This window comes from Ammospiza nelsoni, chromosome 10 (genome assembly GCF_027579445.1).
Source record: "Ammospiza nelsoni isolate bAmmNel1 chromosome 10, bAmmNel1.pri, whole genome shotgun sequence".
NCBI classification, from domain to species: Eukaryota; Metazoa; Chordata; class Aves; order Passeriformes; family Passerellidae; genus Ammospiza; species Ammospiza nelsoni.
The window spans coordinates 24701864-24728547 of record NC_080642.1 but is presented as its reverse complement, the minus strand read 5'-3'; the positions used below and the strand labels follow the sequence as shown (position 1 = coordinate 24728547).

At 44.7% G+C, this 26684-nt stretch overlaps 1 protein-coding gene across 6 annotated transcripts in view; it reads right to left on the bottom strand.

Moving 5' to 3' along the window:
* Window positions 1–26684, bottom strand: part of ARHGEF4 (Rho guanine nucleotide exchange factor 4) — a 231277-nt gene that overhangs the window by 87437 nt on the left and 117156 nt on the right. Inside the window, exon 1 of one of the 6 annotated variants that reach the window (XM_059479351.1) lies at window positions 24306–24501. The exons of the other annotated variants lie outside the window; for them this stretch is intronic. Within the exon in view, the coding sequence (XP_059335334.1) occupies window positions 24306–24492 (187 nt within the window). The 5' untranslated portion in view covers window positions 24493–24501. Of the gene's footprint in view, window positions 1–24305; window positions 24502–26684 lie in introns of those variants that run through there. 6 annotated transcript variants of the gene reach the window in all.

Here is a 26684-nt window from a genome sequence, read left to right as displayed (position 1 = left end):
CACAATAAAACCATGAATGCTTGGTGTCACTGAATCATATGTTGTGCAGCAAATGCTCACTCATGCTACACAATACTTCACTTTTTCTTTCTCTCCTCTCTTAAAAGGATGGTCATGCCCACCTCTTTCATCAGAGAGGCCTTTCTTTCTCTTTGAGAAATCAAAATACTAAAAAATGAAAGAGGGTGAATCTGGATGAAAAGATAAAAGACAACACAGGAAACAGAGCCAAGAAGCTGCTGCCTAGCCATAGGCATAGGGAATTCACACAGAACACAAGGAATTAAAGTGAGTTAGTTCATGTTCCTGTTGTGATCACTTCAATTCAAGGTTAGTAAGAGCATGCCCCCACACAGCTCCAATGGGAAATGAGCACTTGAGAAACATTGATAGGCTGCCAAATCCCTTAAAGTGCTCACCATCTATTTTGAGAGCAGGTGGAGCAAAAGCAGAAGCCATCTGAGCTGTCTACAAGAGCCTGAAGCTCTTCAGTCCTATTTAGGAAGGAACCTCTTGGGAAGAATTGAAAAATGTCCTCTGGAGTCTGACAAGAAGAGCTCCCCTTTGTGTTTATCTTGATGGGGACACTTGTTCCTGAGGGCAGGGCTGACAGAGAGCAGGCTCCACACCAGTGCCTAAATAAAGCTCCCTTTTCCACCTGCACACTGGCCCAGTGCTGCTCCATAAATGGTGCCAGCCCAGCTGTGACCTGCAGCAGGCACAGGACAAACCCACCTGCTCTGCTCTGCCCTAGGAGCTGCATCCTTGTGGCCCTTCAGTGAGAAAGGGCTGATCTTTGTAATTAGCAGAAAATATTCTCCTGGGTCATTTTACAGACCTAACTCTGTCATGGGACAGTGATATGTTACAGATTAATTCATATTACACATCAAGAAATCCACTCATGCTTTCAGCAGATGATCACATTCCAAACCTTCACTGCCACCTCAGACACTGGAAGTTATCTTGGTTTAATCCTGTTTTGAAGCCCTGCTGTAAAGCCACACTTACAACCCTGAATTCTCCCAATCTTTATTTAAACAGGCCAGATTACTGTTAATTTTGGTCAGTGGTAATGTTACAGTGCCTGGATATATCAATTATAGACAATAATAATTGGCTATATAATCAATTATATCAATTATTATAACAATTATTGACTATATAATTGACTATAAAACACAATATGAATAGTATTTTAACCTAAAATTGAGTGCAGTGCTTTCCTCTTCCAGTTAGCCAGCCTTGTCAGGAATAAAAACTTGGTGATCCCTGACCCAAGGCAGATAAAACTTTCCTTATCCTGAAACATGGCACTGAGAGGTGTTCATGCTCATGGGTAAAATACAAACATAAGAATCTTGTATTTTTGTTTAAAGGCATAAGAACCAACCCAAATCTTCCTGTGGTGATGTGCTCTGCACAAACAGAATCTAACTGCACATTTCTCTGCTCCCAGTGAAGCTGACCAGAGCCAAGAACAGATGGGAGCAGGACAGAACTTGGAACAATTTTTGTGCAATCCAAGCAAACCTACCAAATAACCAAAACCAAAAATGCACAAGTAGTTTATACAGCTTGTCCAATTTCTAAATTTAAAGTAACTCCCTCTGTGATGTACAAACTGGGTCCAGGACTTCTCATGTTCTTGTGCCCTTAACTCTTCTTAGGTCACAGTACAACAACATGCAATGAAAAATGAAGTGTTTCCATAGTGAACAGTTTCTTCAGAAAAGTGGGGAAAACAGAGGTGGTATTTGTCACCTTTAGCTAAATGGATTTTTTTATGCAGTAATGAAATTTCCTCCAAGTAAGAACCTTTTATTTATATTACACTTCCTGAAATGTTTGAACAATGCAGTTGGTCTGTAGTATTTGCTCAAAAATATTAATTTAATGCAGGTTTGAGTTAGCTGGTTAATTTTTACTTCATTATAGTTATTTCTTCCTCATTATACTTTGCATCAAGATTCCCATGCTCCCTATTTTTCAGAGTCAAGTAGTAAATTAGCTTGCCAGGTGCCAAAGTGATTAACTCTGTTTTCTGCAACTGCTGCAGCCAGAGTTCTGGAGGTCTGTCTACCATGACATCTGGACAAAAGAGCTGAGGAGTTCACTTCTACTATTGAAAACTAGCATGGTAAGATGTCTCACAGGGCTTCCTCCTTCCAGAAATTATGTCTCTCTCTAGATCAATGCTCTGGAATTTTCTTTCATTTTTAATACAACCAAATTCCATAGTGGTAAGGAAAATAGTATGGCTGAGCTCAGAACATAAATTAGTCTCAGAAAATGAACAAACTGAGCAAGTGCATCTTTGTTTCTAAAGTAAACATTAATAAAATAGAAAAAAGCTGTCACACAGGCTTAGGAGAGTAATGCTTCCAGCTTCTTTTATCTCTGCTCTGGGCTCAGGAATTACAGCCCTTTTCTGCATTCCATATTAGGCATCAAGCTAAGATTTTAGAGATGCTCTAAATTCAGTTCCTCAGGTAAGAGTCATTATCATTAAACATTCCTACTCCCCTGAAAGCAGAACTGCACAGAATTATTCAAGAGTTCAGCTGGCATCTGTAAAAAGAGACGCCAAAGATTGTTGTTCTTGCTTTGATAAAAGATCCAATTTGCAACAAAAGTTCTGAATGCCCATTTTGATTGGCCAAGTGCCCTTTGCAGTCCTCTTGTCTGTCTCTCTCTCCTCCCATGTGCAAGCCCAGGGCACACAGGGAATATTCCTGTGTCTGCTCTGGGTGCCCTGACCCCCAGGGCAGCTCTGACTCTGACCCTCATCCATGGAGAAAGTTTCCCACACTTCAAGACAGACTGGAACCCACAAAAGTGTGCAATAGATTACAGAGAGCAGTGCAGGTGCGTCACTGGGTGAGAAATTGAGGGTTTGGGGTTTTTAGTGTGTTGTGGATGGCAGCAAGATGGAGGGCACAGGGTGCTGTCCTGGGTTTCTTCTTCAGCTTCTTCTTCCTCCTTCTCCATGGGTTTGGGTGGCATTTTGTAATTGGGCAGAAGAGTCTGCACTGTGGGCTCTGTGGGATCAGTTATTGGGTTAAAAGGGAAAATAATCCAGGTGTCAGCTCTTAACTGGATAGTTTAGTCTTAGGAGACCTTGTACCAAGAGCTTGTTGGCCATTTTGTGCCTTCTAATGAAGAGCTGCTGAACTCACAGTGGTGAGGCTGTTTTACTGATAAGAGATAAACACCTGAGTGTGAACATGAACTGTGCCAGGGCTGAGCCCAGGCTGCCCATGGTCTCAAACAAAGCAGAGCATGAACACAACCAAGTGCTGCTGTCTGATGTGCTGAGCACACACAGAAGGGAAGGCACTCCACATGCTCTGTCACAGATGGAACAGATTTCACTCCAAACGTGGGCCCCCCTCAGCAGCCCCAGCCCCCCTCCTGCTCCTGGCAAACCTCACAGGACAGGTTACACTCTGCAGCTGGGTTTACATCTCCCACCAACCAAGGTCCTACAGCACAACCAGTAAGAGTGGCACAGGCAGAACCTAACACAGAGATCCACCACCCTAGCAAGAGCACCAAAATTCTTTTAGGCTCCAGATTGCTGGAACCTGTGGAAAACCATGCATGGGAAATAAGAGTCCTCAATCTCTTTCAGTATTAATGAGCAAGACCTCAGCCTCAGCACGCACAGCAACTGAAGCTGCCAAACCACAGATGAAAACATCGAGGTAAACAGGGATTAGGGCCCAGATTCATCCAACTTCATTCTACTTAAAGCTCCTAAGCTATCTAGCTCAAGGCCTTCACTAGTGGCCAGCTGCCAAGAAATAGCAGAGGATTTTCCATGGCAGTGGTAGTCTTTGTGATCTAGCTGAAGTGCACCTAAGACATCCATCCACACTCATGACCCCAGGGACTGAACTATGTCCTTCCTCTGGCAACATAAAAAGCTAATGAGCAGCTAATTCCATCATTTGTAAGGGCTAATTGACAATTTTGAAGCAATTACATTAAACACAACATGAAAAGTCTTATCTTTTCAGACAAAAAAATATTCCCTAAACCAAACCCCACATTTTTCACTATCTCAGTCTCTGCTGCTGAGAGAATGCACAAAATGCAGAAGTCCAGCAAAACAAATGGGCAGAACTGAATTCTCAGTGCATCAATCCCATTATCACTAATAAACCACCAATTATTCAACCCACAAGTGGATGCTTCATTTTAGATATGAGATGCAGTTTTTGTCTGCCATGAGAAAATGGCATCAATATAAATGAAGCACAGGCCTCCTCAGGAACTTACAGCTTTGTGTGCTGCCTCCTGTATTTATTGCCTGGTCAAGTGTGAAATGGATCCCCACCACTCCCTGAATTCTTTTCTGCATGAGCACTGCCAGCAGTGAAATGCCTCTGCCTGCAGGACTGTGGGGGGGATAGAGGCAGCTCTGCCAGCCTGGCAGTGAGCATGTCCCCTCAGCCTGGGGCACAGGATGGAGAACACCTCCAGTGATGCAGAGACAGTCCCATCCCAGCCCCAGAAACTTGCTGGGTCACACAAACCTCCTGCCTGTCTTGCTTTGTCCTCACTTGACCCAGTCTCACAAGCAACAGCTGGCACACAGCAGAGGTAAGATTACTTTAAGTCATAAATTGGCATTAACTGCAGAAATACTGATTGTCTATCAAATCTGTGTATTACAAAATTCTCCACTGGAAGCAGGCCAAGCTGTGCAGCAGGTATAGCCTAACACTGCAGTTTCCTCCCTAGTGGAAAAGTGCTCTACTGGAAATTTTCTTCTGCATGTTTGCCTTTTCTTTATACATTCCAATTAGGAGATCCCTCTATCCCTGACCAATTAGCTCATGCCTATTTGCATTAAAATAACACTGAGAAGCTGCCCACAGTAAACCACTGGTATTTCCTGTTGATGCCACAGAAAGTCTTCATTTCTGTGCACTGAAATGCAGCTAATTTATCTCCCTGATAGCTCACACTAATTACTTCTTCACAGAGCAACTCACCAATTTCAAATGCTTTTCCTTGAAAGCCAGGAGATCCATAGGAGATCCATACATCAAACAGCTAAACTGGGTCTACTTCCTGTGGTTATAAGTCTGAATAAAGGCAAAGGCATTAAAATTGGATTCCAAGTAGAATATCAAAGATAGCATGAATAGGTTTGTGGAAAGTAAGAGTGCATATGGAAGGGAGTGCAGGTAAGAGACACTCCAAGCTTATGCTGTGTATCACAACTGCCACTTATCAACAACTGTATTCAGCAGCTGAAGGAGGAAAACTGATTTAATCAGTCATAAGAAGAGCTAATTACACAACCCCCTTCCAGAGCATGAGACTCTTGGAATGCAGCTGAGACACCTGATGTGAAAATCCCTATTTTGGATAGATTTAAGAGTTGAGCAGGGCAAGGTCTAGTGAGTCAGAGCTAACTTTGCAGGCAAATTAGCTTTTAATTTTCAATGTCACTTTATATTATGCAACTGGTTTGGAAACTTTCTTTTTCCTTGAGATAACATCTTCTCACCTGCACACTGTTCTTTCCTGCAGGAGGTGATTTCAGTTCATGGCAATACAAGCAGAGTAAGACCCACTGGAATACCTACATTTTAATTCCAGGCACACTTCTAAGGTTTCCATTTGGAAAAGCAGAAGCTAATTGAAGTCAGCTAGGAGCAGGTTACCCTGAAAGCTGTAAAACACAAGGATTGGATCCACTTTGAGACAAAGGTCTGATCTCCACCCAGCTCTACCTTATGGACAGTTTGGCTAAACCTGAATCTGCAGCAGCTACACAGACACAGAGGGAACAGCCTTGGGCTGTTCATGGAGCAGAGGCAGAGTGCTGAAAGGTGCCCCAAGTCCTGCAGCCAAGCCAAAGGTTTGTTATAGGACGACCTACACAGAGTTCAAGGTTCTCCAACAGAGGTGGAGGTTTCTGGAGAACAGGGCAATTCACCTCTATGTCCAAAGCTTTCAGGAGTTCAGTAAAATTCAAGGATTTCTTCCCACATACCTTAAAAAACTCAAACCAAAATGAAAGGTTGAATTAGGAGCATGTGAGATGATGCTTAGAAATAGGAAAGCAATAATGGAGAAAGTTTAGGAGGGAACAGAGCTGTTTGAAGCTGGTGATGGATGGGTGGCAGGATGAATAAATCATTGTGTTCTAGAAGCTGGGAAATCCACCCACTGGAGAGTGGCCATGCAAGCAGAAAAGGTGGGAGCACCAGTGAAGGAGCAGCCTTTGGATAGTGCAGGGGAGAACACGACACTGACACAGATCCAGGACATGTTACTGTTCCACACCCAGAGCACCCACCTGAAAACACCAACACCTTCAGCATTGGCTACCATCATCTGCACATTTAACTTCTCAATCAGAAATACCAACCAGACACCAAATCCCATTCTCTCCCTCATGTCACAAGCTGTGGGCACTGCAGAATATGGCTGAATATTCCCTGGGGACAGGGAGGTCACACCAAAACAAGACAGTAAAACATTTGCCTGTTTTAACCAGAACTAATTGCTTATGTGAATCTGATTACAAAGCTTTCTGTTGCTCCTCATGGACAGGCTGCCCACCCTGAAATTCTGGCTGATGGAAATGGTCCTGCACAGCTCAGGATGGCTGCTCCATCCAGCACCTGCCAGCTGGGTACACCTGGTGCCAGGGGAACAAACTGTGTGGGACTGGGGAGCTCAGTGCAGAAGTGAGCTGGGTCTGCCTGCACAGAGTGGTTTGTGTGTCAAACACCTCACCCTGCTAAATAACAGAGTTGGACTTCCTGCATTAGCCAGGTTGGCATCCTGCAATAGGGATGATGACATTTTCGCATTTGGCATTTTCTGCTTCTGCACCACATCAGGTTTTCCACCATGGTGTCAGGAGAGATTTCTCTCTACTTCCCCTGGAAGAAGCCAGATAAGGACAGCAGTTCTATACCTTGGTTATCTTTATAAAAAGGTTAGCTTGCCAACTGCCTTCATTTTTTTTACCAAAGGCAATGTAGAGCTCAACAGACTATATATCAAAGTTTCCAGTGATTCCTTCACCTTTTCTGCTGTGCTGTCACTTGGTATTTGCCTCAGAGGTGGTCCCAATCAAAAAGGAACACTTTTGTTTTCTCTATATTGCCACTCTGACATACAAAATGTTCACCAGACAGATGATCTGAAAACAACCAACACTTCTTCCCTGGTTGAAGTTCCTTGATCTGGAAAGATTACCTCAGGTTAGAGTTATCTGCAAAAGTCACTTTGCTCCAAGAAAATACATGTAAAAATGGCTTTTAAGGGAAAATATTTCTTCTTGAGGTCTTCCCAAACTTCTAACATGAAAAACTGTCTGGGAACTTGTTTTAATTATACTCTATAATTTGTTTATTCCATTATTCAAGCAGAACCATATCCTGCAGACAAAAGCCATCCAGGGCTTTCACCCACTGTGCCCAGAGCAGCAATACAGATATGTTATCACTCTTCAAGAGAACTCCCTTCCTGGGAAGGAGAGAAATTAGAATGCACTTTATCTAACAAGTGGTATCTAATAATAAATCATGTCGCCTAATAGTAATTAGATAATGGCATCTAATAATAAATCTAGACCATCTTTCTTTTCACTTGCCACAATTAAAGGCCAAATTTACAGAATATGTTTCAGTATTTGGCTTTATCAGAGATAAACAGTAAGTTACCATTGCTGCTGCTGATGCTTCTGCATTTGTCAGTGCAATAGCACAGGTTCTGTAATTCCAATCTGCCACTATTTACAGGGTGACCAGTTTGTGCTAGGGCCACAGAACCCTGAAGGGAGCAGCAGCTTTCTCAGGCAGAACAGCTGGCACAGATATAAGCAGATAAAATATTAAGATGATGTTCTTAACATTGCAAATTTCTACACAAAATTAAAATCTTTCCCATCTGGTTCCCTTCTTACATACACAAAATAAAAGCACCAGGAAACAGATGTTTGCATCAAACCTTAAAAAAAGAAAACCAATCTTTTTTGTTCTGCTTACCTATATTTTTAAAATTCAAATATGCAATGGACAATTAGAAAGCTTGGAGTTTGGGAAGCACTAATTACAAATACATTTATGACCCTTACATGGATTGCTCATATTCAACAGTATCTGGGAAGTTGATAAACAAAAACACATTCCTGAAATCTCAAAATATTAAATCCATCAAAGCTCCTAAAAGTAGTGGATTCTGGGCAAGTCCTGCTCTGCCTTCCTACAGTGGGACCTGGAGTGCATTGAGTGCAACTGAACCTGAGGTTCAGCTGTGGTGCAGGCACAGGAGCTCCCTTTACTTGCACTCTGTCCCATCTGCCCAGGCCATTGTGAGAAGTGCAGTTTTTTGTCAATGCAACCAGAAAAGACCTTCCTTCTCTGCTGTGGAATCCTTCCCCTCAGGGAAATCCCCAGGGCCTTGTCTTGGAAGAATTTACCTTTGAGTTTTCCTCACCTGGGCAGACAGAAAGGACTTCGCCATGGAGTCCTGCACAACACCATGAACCACTCCAGTTCCCTTCCCCATATGCCCCAAATCCTCCTGGTTTCTCCTTTCCCTGTTCCCTCATTGTGGTAGCCCTGGTGGCCAAGGCAATGCCCTTTGTGCCACCCCTGTGCCCTCCCATGCTTTACCTTGTGCACCAGCACATGGTCTCATCCTTTGTCCCTGGTTTCCCTTCATCCTGCTGCAATAAACCTCACTGGAACTGACCATATCAAAGCCCTTCTGCCCCTCTTGGCTGAGCTAGCCCTGGTGAGTGTGGGGTGTGGGGGCTTGACTGCTTTGCCTGAATGCTCACCCAAACAGCCTTTCCACAGGAGATGCTTGTTGGGGAATAAGGTACAGGTAGCAGCCACCACCAGCTAAACCCCACAGTGCTACAGTGCAGGACAGGAGCTGCCTTTACTGGCAGTCTGTCTCATCTGCCCAGGCCACTGGGAGAAGTGCAGCTTTTTGTCCAGGCAACCAGAAAAGACCCCCTTTCTCTGCAGTCAGATTGGGGTGTTTTTTGGATCATGCTGGAGACACAGACTGCATTACAAACAGCATGGCTTCACTAAGCACGTACCAGCCTCCACGTGCACGTTTAACAGAGAGCCAAACCCCACCAAGTGCCTGATGAAATGCTCTGAAATAATCTCCCAGCACGTTCAAGATGCACAGGAGGGGGAGGAACTCCTCCCACAGATCCAGGCACTGGAGGAAAGAACCCTGCAGAGCTCAGTTCCGAGATGCAAGATGTGGCTTCCCTCGCTGCTCTGAAGTTCCTTATCTTCTGACTCTTCTTGGCACGAAGCTGAGAAGCTCCCTGTAGCAACAGGCTGTGAAAACACTCTGATCTGAGGCAAACAGATCCAACATTCTTTCTTCTATTCTTTCCCCTTCTCACAGCAGAGGACCTATCTTGGGGAAAATGGAGGGTGGCCTGGCAGCAGCAGAAAGGACACTAGGAGTGAAATCTGCCAATATTACTCACTTCTTCTCTCTAAGTTCATTAACTCTTCAAATATTTCTCTTTTCCCTTCGATAAGTGGGAAATATCTGGCTTCAGTCCCTGACATTTCCAGCTACAATGTTCAAATGGATGTCTTCTCTTGTACCATTTTCAAAATAGCAGGTACACACAAGATCTCCCATGAACTAGAAATGCAGGGTAAAAAAGACTGGGCAGAGATGCTTGTGTTCTGCACTGGTGCTTATCAGTAGCACACAGCTATTGGAGCTGGGGATCCAGCTGGGGATCCCAGCTATGTGGGATCCTCTCTTTTGTGATGTTCAGTAATGCTCTGTGTCCAAGCATTGGGTATTGTCCCACACAATATTAGCTCAAAACAATTCATTCAACAGCTCTGTGCCTTCCAAGTGGAGTGAAGAAGCTGAAGAACAAATATTGTGTATGCCTGAGTACTGAGAAGAGGCCTCTTCCTTTCTCACCCATCGTGCTGATCCTTCAGCACAGAACAAAGCTGCTCTGCCGTGGATGTGTCAATACAACCATTGCCATGACAACAGCCTGGGATGTGCCAAATATAGACATTTGACTTCAACAAACAGAGAAGGAAGAGACACATGACTAGAGGGTGTTCTGCTCACTGCATTTAAACCCAATTCCTTCCTGATGGCTGTGGGTAAACACTCAGAGAAGAATTAACGGGGCCCTTTGGGATAGCAGTGCTCTCTCAGTCCCATTTCTGCCCCCTGTGCCTCTCCAGCTGCAGAAGGCAGGGAACCAGCTGCTTGCCTTCACCCTCAGTTCTCCAACACAGAACCCAACAGCTGAGCTGCTCTTCATCATTAACTGCTGACAAAGAAAGGCTTAAATTTTGTTTCCTGCCCTCGTTTTTAAAAAGCTGAGGTTCAAACACTCACTTTATTTCACTAGCCCTGCTTTAAAGATAGAAGACTGCCATAAGCAAAGACAACTTAAGTCACTTCAGAAGGTTTCAGCAGCATTTTTCTTCTCCTGGCCAAGTGAAGTTCACACAGCAGGGAGGACTGTAGAGCACTGCAAGCAGCTTCTCTCACTGCAGAACATGACCTGAGGTCCTGGTGTCAGCTGCTGCCTTACCACAGAATCATCACAGAATTGTTGGGATGGAAAGGACTCAAAGCTCCCCTAGCTTCCAGATCCTGCCATAGGCAGGGATGCCACCAGTCAGGTCAGGCTGCCCAGGACCTCATCCTGTCCATGTTGTAAGACAAAACCTTGCTCTTCTTGCTGCACTGTGACTTCAGCACAATGATGATCTAGAACCACAGTGTGTGAACTGCCCAGCATTTTAACATCAACACATTTAAAATAGTGAATTTGTGAAAAACCACTAAAACACTTCAGCAGAGGGCTGTGGATCCTGAATCAGAGCTATGCAGGGAGCAGGAAATTCCAACCTGCAGCAGAGTTCAAACTCTTTCTGTGGCCCTTGTAAGGTGCTTGGAGCAATGTTTTGGTCTATGGCCCAGCTCTGTTTGCCTTTTGATTATCTTACAGACAGCACTTAGCAACCCACACAACTCCCCTGTATTTAGGTTTTATAGGAGAGCAGAACAGAGCAGGAATGTAGGTAATGTGCCTGCCTGCCACAGAGAGCACACAGAGTGAGTGCCTGCCAAAATCCCTTCCTCCCAGCACTCCTATCTACTTCCATAGTCTGTGTCCAGGAACTCCCAAAGTCTTGCTGCCTCAGGTGCTTTGTCAAGAAGAAAGTAGTTGATATCAGTGTTTCCAGGAGAAAGCCCTGTTTTAATGGCAACGCTTTAAATTGTCCAAGGAAATTGTTAGATCAAAACCCTTTGAGCACAACAGGCTGAGCAACGAGAAAAGATATTCACAACCAAGGGATGTTGTGTTTAAATGAGGTTATCCAGGGAATTTACTCACAAGGGCTCATTCTAACAAGCACAATGGCCTCTCACACAGATTCCTGGGATTAATAATTAGAGTATTGCAGCACAAAACTGTAGGCTGTTGTGCCCAATATGGCAGGTCCCTTCTGTGCTATGACTTGTTACTTATGGAGTGCTATAAATAGAGGGACTGAATGAGCCTGTGCACAGTGCAGAAACCACATACAAGGCTTGACAGAAGAGCACACAGCCTCAGTGCTTTCTAAGGATCCTCCAGACAAGGCTCCACCTTTGCATAAACTATTTGTGCAACCAGATCCCTCCCACATGTGCACCAAACCTGGCCTGACATGTGCCTGAGGCCATGGTCCAGCTGCTATCTGACATTACTCTCAGAAAAACAAAAGCAGCACTGGTCAGATGCTCACACCCCATGTCCCACTGGCAAGCTCTGCAAGTGCAGAAACATGCAGCAAGAGGCCACAACACCCCACCACAAACACACAAAATATCCTACACCATCAATTCATACCCTAAAAGAATTAAGTGCTGCTTCAGAGATTTAGGCACCAAACACTGTCTGTACAGGCACTAATGAACCATCAGCTACAATATCTGACCTGTCTTGGCTCCTCAAGCTTCCTCTCCAGCTATGTGCTCAGCTGATCAATAGGAACAACTTGTGAATCCTGCAATGATCCAGCTGTCAGCAAACCCTCAGGATTAAGGCAGGAAACATTTGCTTCTGCTTTGTGTTTTCAGAAAATTTAATTTCCCTACCTGCCTTACCAAAGAAAGCACTTGGCTGATAAAGCTTCAGATGTGATACCAGCTAATCATTAAGGTGATTAGGAGTCCAGAAAACACACCACATTCAACTCAGCCAGGACTGCAGTGCAAATGAGACTGCAAGGAACACGTGGATGGTCCTGGAGTGGGTCAGGTGTGTTTAAGGTGTGTTTAAGGCACATACACAGAGAGGCTGAGAGAGTTTGGGCTCTTCAGCCTGGGGAAGAGAAGGATCAGGGAGACCTGGACAATGTGTACATGTACCTCATGAGGGAGGTGTAGAAGACAAAGTTAGACTCTGATCTGGTGGCCAACAAAAGGACAAGAAGAAATAGATATAAACCAAAGTACAGTAAATTCTATTCCAATATAAACTTTTTTTACACTAATGGTGGCCACAGCCTGAAAGAGGTTGCAGAGTCTGTTCCTGGAGATATTCAAACTTGACTGCTCATGCAGGTGACCCTGGTTAGAGCATTGGAGTAGGACTAGACAGCCTCCAGGGGTGCCTAAAGCATTCTGAGATTCAGGCTGTTTAGAAGCCCTCAAGCAAAACTAGAAATTTCTACAGCAGGTAAAATTTTCAGGAGTAGCCCAGGGCAGAGGATGCTTCAGCTCTCCAGGACTCTGGAAATTCAAACATGATTAAAGAAAATCAATGTCAATCATGCAATTCAGCCTCCTTGCAGAGTAGAGTCAGGCAGGGGGAAGCTTCCATCCTCCCTGCTGCCTGATCAGAGAAGGAAAAGGATCAATGCTCCAGCCAGCACAGCAAACCACACAAGCCAAGCTACCATTAAAAATATTTGTCACAAGTTTTGTAAGCAACAAAAAGAAGTTACCCCTGCTCTCACCTGCTTCCAGATTGCACCTAGCCAAGAATCATCTTCCTCTGAGCACTCAGGAATTGCTGAACTGCCCCTTCTTTGCTTAGTATGATAAAGGAATCGGGTCACAGCCAGCTGAAAGTTGAAGCACTGGTGCCACTGGAGATCAGTGAACACCTCAAGAGAAGTGTAAAGCAGAGGAATGGGTACCTGGTCCTCTACAAGTTGGCAGAATGGTTCTCCTCCTCCCTATATTCCCAAAAAATCATAAATCATCCTCTGTTTTTTCTTATTACAACTGGAAAAGTCTTTGCAATCAAGGTGCCTTTGAAAGAAAGAGAGAAAAAAAAGAGAGAAAGAGGGAAAGATAGAGAGAAAGAAAAGAGAAGAAAAGAGAAGAGAAGAGAAGAGAAGAGAAGAGAAGAGAAGAGAAGAGAAGAGAAGAGAAGAGAAGAGAAGAGAAGAGAAGAAAAGAAAAGAAAAGAAAAGAAAAGAAAAGAAAAGAAAAGAAAAGAAAAGAAAAGAAAAGAAAAGAAAAGAAAAGAGAAAAGAAAAGAAAAGAAAAGAAAAGAAAAGAAAAGAAAAGAAAAGAAAAGAAAAGAAAAGAAAAGAAAAGAAAAGAAAAGAAAAGAAAAGAAAAGAAAAGAAAAGAAAAGAAAAGAAAAAGAACCTGAGAGGAAGACAGAATCTCAGGTTGCAGGTCCCACCTTTATTCAGAAAAAACCCCATGTATTTGGCCAAGCAACCTTTCAGGTCTTGGACACAGCAGTGCTCACACTCATCTACATTTGTGATTTCAGAGACATCAAGAATGATTCAGATGAATCAAGAATAATGACCTGGCCATAATTAATTCAGTGTATTTTTAAATAATTCTGTTCAAGTGTCAAGTCACAGGCTTGAAACACTGTGACATTTCTTTGTCTTACCCTTGGAAGTACTTTTTTTCCTTCTGAAAGCCAAGTTCCCCAGATCAGAGGAGTTATCTGGATTAGACAATCACAAGTGGCTGCCTAAAAATTGCATAGGTTGTCCTACATACAATTACTTTGGAGATTTCCTCCAGTGGCTCAAAAATGATGGCCAAGTGGCATTTGGGGGCCAAGCAGAAGTCCCAGCCATGCAGGGTGTGCTCTTAAGTGAGCCAGAAAAAGCAGCATGAACACAGGTGAGCATTATGTCACCAACTGTGACTATGGATTCACAGAAGAAAACTGGACCAACCCCCAGAATTCAGCCTGGGCAGAGAACTGACAGTAAGACAGCATGAAATAGGACTGCCAGGCCCTAGATTTATGACAGCATAGAGATTGTGGTGAAGCTCAGAATTGGGACCAAAAATAGCCCAAATTAAATTATTTTGCGCTCTCCAAAGAGAAATGACATATCCAATCAACAAGTTTCAGTAGAGATGGGTGCTGCATATTTTTAATTTATTCAGGCTTTTAAGGTTGATAAGAATGCCACATTTCAAATTGATCCAAATCCACTGTTTGGGGGGTATTAGTAATGCTGTGTTTTCATAATAAACTCTCTTAAAAGGTTTATTGTCAAAGCTTCTTTCAGGCATGCAGAGAAGGTTTTTGCCCAGAGCAGGATGTGCCATCAGTGACCTCGAGCTGACACACAGCTCTGCTCAGGGACAGGGCCCTGGGAGAGTCAGGAGCTGAGCCAGGCCAGGGCTTCAAACAGCAGCTCCAGCATCCAGACTGATATTCTCTTATCCAGGTCACTCTGTATTGGCAGAAACTGTGCCAGTTTGCACACAGCCACACAGCAGGATGTGCACAGGAGCCCCAGCAGCAGCTTGGCTGCTGTAGGGCTGGGAACAGCCCAGTGCCTCCCTCTGGGACTGTTCACCTGCCTGCAGCCCCCTGCTGTCACCCCCCAGCTGGTGACACCCCCCAGCTGGTGACACCCCCCAGCTGGCACCCAGCTCACCTCTGAACACTGAGGAGCGTGTTCTGGGACAAACCCTGACCTGGCCACTGGAGCACACAGGGCTGCTGTGATTCTCCAGAGCTGCACTGCGTGCCAGCCCAGGGACAGTGTCACAGAGTGTGTCACTGTGTGCCAGCCCAGGGACAGTGTCACAGAGTGTGTCACTGTGTCCCAAAGCAGGGACAGTGTCACAGTGTGTCACTGTGTGCCAGCCCAGGGACAGTGTCACAGAGTGTGTCACTGTGTCCCAAAGCAGGGACAGTGTCACAGTGTGTCACTGTGTGCCAGCCCAGGGACAGTGTCACAGAGTGTGTCACTGCGTGCCAGCCCAGGGACAGTGTCACAGAGTGTGTCACTGCGTGCCAGCCCAGGGACAGTGTCACAGTGTGTCACTGTGTCCCAAAGCAGGGACAGTGTCACAGTGTGTCACTGCGTGCCAGCCCAGGGACAGTGTCACAGAGTGTGTCACTGTGTCCCAAAGCAGGGACAGTGTCACAGAGTGTGTCACTGTGTGCCAGCCCAGGGACAGTGTCACAGTGTGTCACTGTGTCCCAAAGCAGGGACAGTGTCACAGTGTGTCACTGTGTGCCAGCCCAGGGACAGTGTCACAGAGTGTGTCACTGTGTCCCAAAGCAGGGACAGTGTCACAGTGTGTCACTGTGTGCCAGCCCAGGGACAGTGTCACAGAGTGTGTCACTGTGTCCCAAAGCAGGGACAGTGTCACAGTGTGTCACTGTGTGCCAGCCCAGGGACAGTGTCACAGAGTGTGTCACTGTGTCCCAAAGCAGGGACAGTGTCACAGTGTGTCACTGTGTGCCAGCCCAGGGACAGTGTCACAGTGTGTCACTGTGTCCCAAAGCAGGGACAGTGTCACAGAGTGTGTCACTGTGTCCCAGCCCAGGGACAGTGTCACAGAGTGTGTCACAGTGTCCCAAAGCAGGGACAGTGTCACAGAGGGTGTCACTGTGTGCCAGCCCAGGGACAGTGTCACCGAGTGTGTCACTGTGTCCCAAAGCAGGGACAGTGTCACAGAGTGTGTCACTGTGTCCCAGCCCAGGGACAGTGTCACCGAGCATGGTCACTTCCCTTGGTGCCTCAAGGAGCTGGAGCAGAGGCTGGAAGGAGTTCAGAGCAATAAAGTGCAGATTTATTGATATTTACTGAGGTGCCTTCAGAGGCCTCACCCTGGCAGTACCAGAGGCACAGTCCTGGCTCTGCCCTGGGGGCTCCAAGGTGGGAGCACAGGAGGGATTGGTCATGAGATCTCACATTTTTATAGGTTTTAGTCCATTTGCATGCAGGAGTTAACTGCCCAATTAACAGCTTCAAATGATGAAGTTTCATCCCCTTGCTTGCCTGCCCACCCTCCTCTCTTCATGCTTTGTTCATGCTTGAAGTTTGAGGAGATTGTCCTTGAGTCTCCAGCTGGAACAGGATTGTTTTGTCTCCAGCACCCTGTGCAAAGATCCCAGCGACACTTAAATAAAGCCAAGAGCTGCACACCGACACAGAACAGAAACACTTAAACCCCAAGGTGTCACCCTGAGGGCCAGCAGGGGAAGTCACAGCTCCAGCAGTGACACTGATCCTCACTGCCTGCTGCACCTCCCTACCACAGCTGGGCCCTGAGCTCCCAAACAGCTCAGGATGGGTTTGTTTAGGTTCAGTAATTATGTAGGCAGCTTCTCCTCCTCTGAACCTGTATGTGCCTTGGCATTTGTAAAGATCCCTGCAATAGGGAACAGGATAACATTACAGGGAGCAGAATCATGTTAATGGCAGCTCCCAGAACAGGGAGCTGTAGCATGTGGGTGCACAGGCCCTGCTTGTGGCTTCCTTTGCCCCTTAGAACTCTCCATGCACTGCAGTTTCCCAATGCCAAGTTTGTCTTTTTGCACGTTCATCCCAGCTGGGTGTGATTGTGGCTCACAAAGAGCTGAGGGCTCCTCACACCTGGCCTGGAAAGGTTCCACTGGCCAAGGGAGAGCAGAGTAGCTCCATCCTACCCATTCCAACAGATCACTTTGTGTTAACACTGAATTTCTTAGCTCACTGCCTTTTCCCTGTATTTTTAGGGACACTTCAATTTTTAAAAAAAAAGAAAAGTGCCTAATTCAAAACTACCTAATGGGAACTATTTCCATTAGCCCAAAGGGAAACTTTGCAATTTCACTCTCCCATAGAAATAAATCTCTGCCAGCTGTTTTGAAAGCATCATTAGTCTTATCTTCCTTTATTCTCAACACAAAGCATTCCAACGCCATTATAATAATTTTTTTAAGAAAATACATATTTTTTTTAATTGAAGTTCTGCATTTACCTCATGGTCCTGACACAAAAACTTATTTTTAAAGTTATTTTATAAATACTCACGTGTAATTTACCTTTCAAAGCAAGAGGATGGTACCATATACCTTAACAGTACACCTGAAATGGGTTTCAAATTATTATTTAGGCATTTATCAGATCCTTTAAGAAGGGCTCTGAAAGAAACCTTATCCATTGGGAGAGAAATAAAAGTAGGGCCCATGAGCCCACACCTAGAAATGCTTGGTTTTGAGAAAGCTCACTGAGGAAAGTTCTAAACTTAACTAATTAATAACCTTGTGTGTATGTATATATTTATATCTGTGCATGTATATATATATATACACTTTCACTTAAACATGAGATAAAATATAACTCAACAGGGTAAGAACAAGGAAGATATTCAGAACAATTGTGCACTCAGCTGCCTTTAGCACTTGATTTTCCTCCTCTTCTGTGACCACTTGCCAGCCCTCACCCTGCTGGAGGCCACAGAATGCAGGAATCAGCTGCACTGAGGTGATGCATTAGAGCATCCATAAGCACTCCCTGGGATACAGCACAACTTGGAAATGGCTCAATTACTCCAGCAAAGCAATTACTTTGTACTCCATGGCAAAAAGAAAAAAAAAAAAGGGTTTTTTTTAGCTCTTTTGAGCCAACATCATAGTCCAGGGAATGTCTTGCTCCTTGGCTAGCAGGGACTGAGAATAACAGCAGCACAGCTCTCTCTCTACCTGTTTAGGCAAATACAGCCCCAGGGATATTTGTAGTAAGAGCTGCCAACACTTGGATGTTCACACAATGAAATCCAAGCCACTAACCAGGTGCAAACCATGTTCCTCTCAGCTTACACCAGCTACTGTCTCACTTTCATGTGCAGACACACAGTCCTAGGAGCAGCTTTTTGAGAATGGCACAGCCACTGAAGGCACTCAGCATCCAAGACAGCTCATCCTGAGACTCTGGGCCTGCTCACACCAATGTCCTGTGCAGTCCAGCACACTCAGCTCGTCCCTGGCACCTTTAAACAAATCACTGAACAAGTTAGTTGGTTTAACAAACACCAGGCCACAAAAGGACTGTGGGATGAGACAGGACTCTAATTAAATGAGAAGCCTCCACAGATAATTACTGACACTCAGAAGAGGGCTATATTTCTCTAATCCTTCAAAGACACTTCTTGTGGTCCAGAAGAATTGGAGAACAAGACCTTAGTAGAGAATAAGCTCAGTTATTTAAAGGTACAGCTTTTCAGACAAGCTTAGTAATCTAAAGGCCACATCCCAATGGCACAGGCCAGGCAGGACTGTTCCCACATTGTTTAACTGAACTAATTGCTAAGCAGCCATGGCAAAGCTGCATCTTGAGTAGGCAGCAAGTTCACACATCCTCTGTGACCACTGGGCACAGACACTTTGCCAGCCCATGCTCTCATCTATTCTTGCTGGGTTTTTTACCCACGTGAACCAGACCCAGATAACACAAATGAAAAGGAATGGCCAAGTTTCTGCCAGCCCTTGGGTGTCTGCCTAAAGGCAGAGAAGAAAGGAAGGGTCAGGTAAGCTCCATGGCAGCTCCTCATTCCCCTTCCCTTCACCCTCTTTGGCCATGCTGGTTTCCTGCTGCAAGGGCTGTGATGCTGCAGCACTGAAATCAGGTGCCTTAAAGCTGTTTCACATCCATGCAGGAAAATAACAGCAATTGAAGCTGGGATAAATCCCAGGAAAGTGCTGGTCTGAAAGACTAATCTAAATGTAAGTGAATCTTTGAGAAAATACAGCCTTAGAAGTTGTCATATTCCTCAGCAAAGGGAACAGTGATCACAACCTAAATGTTCTTCATGGGAGCTGTTTTGAAGGCAGAGAAGGCAAAGGATGAGGATGGTGTACCTGTGACACCTGGGGAAGTATCACAGGCAGTGTTCCAAAGATTTATCTTTCCCTGCTGCAAACACAGCATCAGCAAAGATGGGAATGTTTATTTCTGATAGTCACAGGTGCTAATCTGTGCCTCACAGGGACAGGAGAATAAGCATTTACTCCTTTTGAAACAACACAAGAAAATCTCGAGGGAAAATCAACCAGAACCACCCCCAATACATTAACATGTAATTAGAACTCCAAAGTAGCTGAACTTACAAAATCTGGTTCTGCTGCAAACAGAGGTACAGAAACCTGATTAGACTTCCTACCTATATTAACACTGTTTTTATTCCCTTTAATGGAAAACATTATGATAGAGGATACTTTTCACTGAAAAAAACATTTCTGTAAGTGCACTAAATGTGTTAGGTGGCCAAGTTTACACACAGTTAGCATTGACTGAGATTCCCTTTACTGGAATGAACTCAACCACTTACTAATATAGATGCCCTCACTATTTGAATGTGATGCCAAGTCACAGTTCAGCAACACTCAACACTATCTGGAAGATGTATTTTCAACTAAGAAATATTTACTTAAGCTTTAGGGCACTAAAAAAAGCTCATCCAAGAGATGTGCATCTTGTAATTCTTCCTCAAAAGTTCAGGATTGCCCTTAGGTTTTTCCTCTGTGTAGATTAATTTGTAATGGTGACCTTACCATACAGGTCACCATTACAAATTAATCTACACAGAGGAAAAACAATCCAAGTGAATTTAGCATGGATTATTGTTTGTTTGCTCTTAAATCCATTGATTATTGTTCAGAAGATGAGTGGGAGTTATTCTGAAGGTGACAGGAGATATATGAGGGAACACATGGGACAAGTTAGAGTGCAAGCAATGAATCCAGCTGAAATATCCTAGCTCAGGATTTGCCAAGGCAATGGTGCAACACAACCTGGAGATGCTCCTGGATGCTCTGAGACACTCACTTTTTTCCCTTCCTGCTCTCCTTTGGATGCATTCTGAAGCAATTTGAACCTTAAATCAATCTCCCCTTGTGTGACCTCTAACTCTTGCTGACTGAGTGACCCTAGAGAAAGAAGGATCAGTGGAATTATGCACTGCAGTCCATGAACACAGCTGAAGACATCAGTACCAAAAAGACAGGGCTAGAGGAAGAAAAAGGAAAAAGAAAAGCTCAAAAGAAAACTCTTGCCAAACAAGAAAGACTCAAAGCATTTGCCACAGCTCTATTACTGGCTCTCTCATGAGCCACAACAATGAAATGAATGACTTGGAAAAAACCTTCCTAAAAAAACCACAATTTTCTTTTTAAGCTCTGAATGAAGGAAAATCCCTCCACACCCATGCTTCATGTTTTCTTGTTTGTTTAAAGGCCATATTCCCAAGGGCAGGAGATGAGCATATCTGCATATTAGGAGCCACAAATCTTGCAGAGGCTCACTGAAGTGGAGCCTGCACAATTAAATTGCTACATGTGCACAAATACACAGAGGATCCCAGGGAAACTATGGCAACCACTACTCCTCCAGGTTGTGATTCCCCCTTTGTCCCTACCTTTCTCTGCTCTTCCAGTCCTTCCCAACTTGGACAAGAAAAAGAATAAACAGAAGTGTTAATGATGTTGGGATTGGACCTGCAACAAAGGAGCTGGAGAGGCAAAGAGAGCTGCTCACAGGCTTGAAACTGGAAACATCCTCAAGGAAAAACTTTTCAGTGGAGTTGTACAGCAGTGATGAATGGGATACAGGCAGCCCTGGGGTACAAAGTCCTGCCTAGGAAACCAGGGCTCGAGCACCCAGAGTGCCACTGGAGCACTGGCACTAGAAGTGACTTTTAATCTGGATGCCTTATGGGGTTTTGGCCAGCTGAGATACTTACAGCCTGATTTTCAGAATTGCTGAGCCACCCCAGCTCCCAGTCCTTTTCTCTCAGGGGACCTGCACCGGACTTGGACACTGCCCATAAGTATTTAAAAATAGCAAGGATACTGTCTAAGTATCAAATATACCTTTTTATCTATCCTAAATCATGCTTTGAAAGTCTTTTGGGCCCCTGTGAGGGTTACTGATGTTTGCAAAGTCCTCTGGCATTCTCATATGGAGAGCCTGGTAGGAGAATAAAGCATTCCTTATTTCCATTTTATTTATTTCCTTCCTTATTTTCATGTTTATGTTTAGCTTCAGGGAGAAGGGCCTTCTCATGGAAGGTAGTGTTTATTGACATTTAGACCAGAAATGCCACTGATACTAAAAAACAGTAGATTTTTTTCACTTCCTATAAGCCTGAACCATGGGGTTTTTTGCACAGTTTTATTTCAAGCAGCATTTGCACAGAAGTTTATGCTGTAACAACAAGTTTTTTCTCTTTCAACTATCACATTTAGCTTCCCCTCTTGATCAATATATTACAACAAGGCCAACCCCAAACCAAAAGGAATTGTATATTTCATTACTGACTGCAGAGGAAGATAACAAACCAAAGACAGTTTTTGCTCCTGTGAACCTCAGAAAACTCTGTCTTTTCTACACAGGGGATGTCAGTTTGTATTTCTGAAATCACACACTGTCAAATGTATGCATACATAAGCACACATACATCTCTGCCTCTTCACTTCCTTGGAATCTAAATTATCTAAAAGAAAAACTCCAATGGATGCATTCCAATCGTACCTCCCACCTTCTTTTCACCTCCACACTTCAGTCATTTAAATCTGGTTCATTTCTAATCTTCCCTGAAGTCTTAGACAGCAACAGACTCAGGATAAAGACCACTAAAGAAAAAGTACACACAGGGGAAAAAGCAAAACCCTCTCTGCCAAGTGCACCTGTGCAGCCTTAAGGACATGCAGAATCCCTTTCAGACAGGAGAGGGACTGACTCATCCCTTAATGAAACTTTTTAGTGTTTCCATACAGTCTGTACTCTTTTCCCCCCTAACTCCTTGATGTATCCCATGGAAAGATGCTGGAGGCTCCCTGCTCCTCTGAGGAGAGGACATTGCCACACATTTTAGTTGCTGCTTCTCTCATGCATTGCCAGCTGCTACTGCTCCTGCTGGGTTGTTGTTTCTTTTTCTTGGGTTTTCTGTTTGGGTTTTTTTGGTTGGTTTAAACAGTGTATTAAATTTTACCATTCAAAAATGTTACTTAGCACAAGCTTTTAAGAAATCCTGCCTTACTCCTCAGACAATTGATGGTGGAGAGGAGCAGTTCTGCCACAACTTCCTAAGTTTGAGCCAAAGAAGAATTCTGACAGAGAAGAATCAAAAAAAAAATAAATTCCTTCTAGTGATCCATTTTTCCCAAAGTTTAATTCTAATTCTGACCTGAATTGTATTAGTAGTTAGAGACAAACTGCTCAGAAATCTTTTACCAGGAGAAGACACCTACCACACAGGCAGCAAGGAGTCTGAAATGCAGTGATCTGCTTTTGTTATTGTATTTATATATCAATACTGTAATTATGAAACTTGATTTGGTTTTTCTCTGTCCTCAGTCTGTCTCCATACCATTTTCTGTTCCATTTCTTCACATCTCTGTATTTCCTGCTAAATGCATGTAGCATCCACAAAATGACACCATGCCTCACAGCCTTGGGAGCAAGACTTGTGGAAATGAAAGAGCATTTAGAAAAACAGACTTAATTTCAGAGCCTGCTTCTTCCATCAACCTCACTTCTTCTGTATCACTGTACACCATTTGTTTCAAGTGACCTGATTAAGCCCAAGAATGCTTCCAGGGAGGGCAGCTGACAGCAAACCCTGGGACACAGAGGGGATGGAGCCACTGCTGCAACCCCACACAACTCTGAGCAGAGTTTGCACAAAGACCCCGTGCCACACTTACACTGCATGCCAATGGCAGAGCATGCTGGGGTTAACCTGCACTCCCAGTTACAGGAGCAAACAGCCACAGATGTAGCTGAGAATGCAAAAGCACATCATCTTGTACCTGCAACACAGGTCTTCCCCCAAAACAGCACCAATGGCTTGATCTCTCAGCTTTTTCCTGTCCCTGGACTCTGAGGATGTGCTGTGCTTTTGGCCACCTGGAAGGTGGGTGTGCAGGGTGGAAATCAGGGAGACTGGGCACCCTGCTGTAGCCCTTTCCTGTATGGTTGTGCAGTTACTCACACTTCAGCACAGACTCCAGAGCTGCAATGGAGATTTTATTAAACAGCTCTGAATCTACAGCAGCAGATGGAATGATAAAACCTTCCAATAATTAAAAGTACACACAACTAAAGCAGATTACACAGAACTGCACCCTAAATTCTTCCCAAGCCTTGATTCTAGCTGGTAGCACTGGGTATTTTTACTAAGGAAATGGCAGTCACTGGTGGCCTTGAAGGCACTTGTCTGAATTTATCTAAGAGAGGAACTAATTTACTGCAGCTCTATTAAAAATCTCTCTAAACAGCAACAGCTGAACAGCTCAGCAGTCATTGGCCAGTAACATCATTGCCAGGATCTTTTGCTAGGATTAGTTGGGAATGAGAAAGCTTCTTTACTATGCTTGCAGTTCAAACATTCAAACCCTAAACAGGGTTTGTAACTAAAAACCAGAATGCCAGACCCAGACAGGCTAAGCCAGAACAGGTCCAGGCTACATGAACATGCCTCCAAGATCTCTGGTTCAGAAAGACATTAAATAATGGATGGGAAAGCAAAAAGTGAACTTGAGCAGCTGGCTCAGGGAACTGTCTTTCCCTCCTTCAGTGCACAGCAGTGCAACCCTACCTCGCTCTCATCTGCTGCACAGCACTCGCCTGGGCATTTTCTAGAGGCAGTGATACTCTGCATTGGAATTTACACAGAGAAATATCAACTCTATGTGATTAATCTGAAATGAGAAATGTTCCAATAGGCAAGGACAGCTGTAATCAGGTAGAAGCCTACACACTGTTTCCAAAGCCATTAAAACCCTATTTCTTCCCTCCTGACTCAAGAAGTCTATTAAGGGTCTGTGCTGTTTTGGTTTAGGTTTAAGTCTGCAGAGGGTATAGCTAGCAAACACTGAATGCTTTGGTTGTCTCTCCAGATGAAGATATTGCATTTCCAAATTACATGCTTTTTCCAGAAGGTTTGGTTTGGTTCCTCAAGGTCAGTGCAATATCATAGAGCAGTTAAAAAAAAAAAAAAGGAAAAAAAAGGAAAAAAGAAAAAGGAAGAGAAGAGCCCCTTACCTGTGGCAGAGTGCAGACTCTCCAAGCTCCAGTACCTGGACAGGACGCCTCTCATGCCACCACCACCACACACCACCCCGCTGCTGTCTGAATCCGAGCCCGGCGAGAGCCCGGAGCTGCCGCTGCTGCTGCAGTTCTCGGCACTGTGAGCCCCGCTGGACTCGCTGGGGCACTGCTGGGTCCTCATGCGGGCGAATGCCAGGGGGAGCCGGGGGCTCCAGGGGGCTGCGGCGGGGAGCGGGCAGGGCACAGGGAGCGGGCAGGGCAGGGAGAGCGGGCAGCGCTCTGCGGAGCCCTCACAGGGCAGAGGGAGCGGGAACCGCTCTGCGGAGCCCTCAGAGGGCAGCGGGAGCGGGCAGTGCCGGCGGAGCTCTGCGCTGGATGCCGAGGCTCCGGCAGAGCCCTCACAGGGCAGCGGGAGCCGGCGGAGCTCTGCGCTGGGTGCCGAGGCTCCGGCGGAGCCCTCACAGGGCAGCGGGAGCTCAGCGCTGGATCCCTGGCAGCGCCGGCGGAGCTCAGCGCTGGATCCCTGGCAGCGCCGGCGGAGCTCAGCGCTGGATCCCTGGCAGCGCCGGCGGAGCTCTGCGCTGGGTGCCGAGGCTCCGCTCCGCTCGCCTCGGTGCATCCTGACATCATAGGGGTCCGCTAAGGAGGCTCCCTCCGAGGCGGCTCCGCTGCGCTCGGCCGCAGCTTCCAGCGGCTGATTTTTATTAAAGCCGATTTCAAGGCATTAAGGAAGTAAGGGGTGAGACAGAGATCTCTCCTCAAAATTTAGCAGGACTGTCAGATTAAAAATAAATACGTGGAAATAGTAGAATTTCATGCGTTTTAAAAATGCCCGAGTGAGAGAGACCTTGTGTTATCTGTTTCCCCTGAGAACTCAGAAAGGATTTAACATATAAACTAATCGTGTTTAGAACTGGCTGTGGCTGCTGCTATTAAAAAACTATTTTTGTAAGTACTCGGAAAAAGAATTCAAAATGAAATTAAAGCCAGAAAAACACAGATTGAGATTTCGGAAGATTGCAGCTGGGAGTTTTGAAAAATCGTTTAGCATCCACTCCCAGACTGCAGACCTGGTATGATCCCTAGTTCCATGTGTAATCTTTGCAAGAGACCTCAGTCCCAACTGAAACAGCGTCCCCGACTACCATTTACCAGAAAGTTTTATATTTTCATTACCTAACAGGAGATTCCCTGTATCCCTGTAAAAAGGATCTTGAAAGAATCCCAGTTTCCTGGGAATGCAGAAATACCTGTACACTCTAACAACAGCTTTGAGGCACCAGAGACATTTTGTAATAAAGGACATTCCTAGGCTGCCACTCTACTCAAAGACCTTGCAGACAGCAGATTTGCCAAACTACCAAAATAATTTAAGAGTAGCCACATGGCTTGCACCCTGTGCAGCAGAAAAGAGAGTGAGACCAGAAGTAGCTCGGTTCAGTGTGGGATTACCCAGGCCAGGTGAAAGTTTTGCCAGGTGAGACTGCAAGTAGGGCTGGACCAAAGCAAAGGAGATGGACAGCCCCAAAGGAAAACCCCACACTGCTCCTGTCACATGGAGAGTGAACGTGGCTCCAGACACCCAAATCCAAACCCAGGAGCCCAATTTCACACAAGAACTGAAAATGCTTATTTTACAATTTGTATGTAAGGTGGCTCTTTGCAAAGTAAATAAGGCCATCACAGCTTGTTGCAATAGAGACCCCTTTGAGTTGCCTCACTATCCATGCAGTAGCAGAGTTATTTCAGTGCAGTAAGACTTCTGGTTCACTGAGTATTTCCTAAAAGGAAAAAAATGTCACACTCCATCACTGGAGAATATCACAAAGCATCCAATAATGCTGAACCAACTTCAATATTTCAGCTATTCTTCAAAAGAATGGTCTCTATAGCAGTAAAAAAATAAAAAGAAAATTACATTTCTGGTGATCTATAACAAAATAATTCCTTCAATTATCTTCTGAATGAACCAAATTATCAAATACTTCCTAACAGAGATATGGAAATGTGTTCTTGATTTGAGTGCAGTGGAACTCTTCTGCATTGATCTGGTTCTTCCAGAACTGTCTGCATTCAAGTACATCTGGAGAGAAACTCCTCTTGATCACAATAATCAGGGGAAGGTAAATTAAACACTGACAACAAAGACAAATGCAGCTGTTCTGTGGATTTGGAGAACAAGGCATTGAGAAGAAGAAAGTTACAATTCAGCCCTAATTATCCTATGTATGTGTGGCTGTTGTATGTATGCACTGGTGAGGAATTTTCTGATAGAATGGAAAGAAGAAAAATTCTACACAGCCAAATTGTGGAAGGCAAAAGTTTTGTCAGATTTCAAGACTGCAACCCATAATAGAGGGGTTCCACCAACTA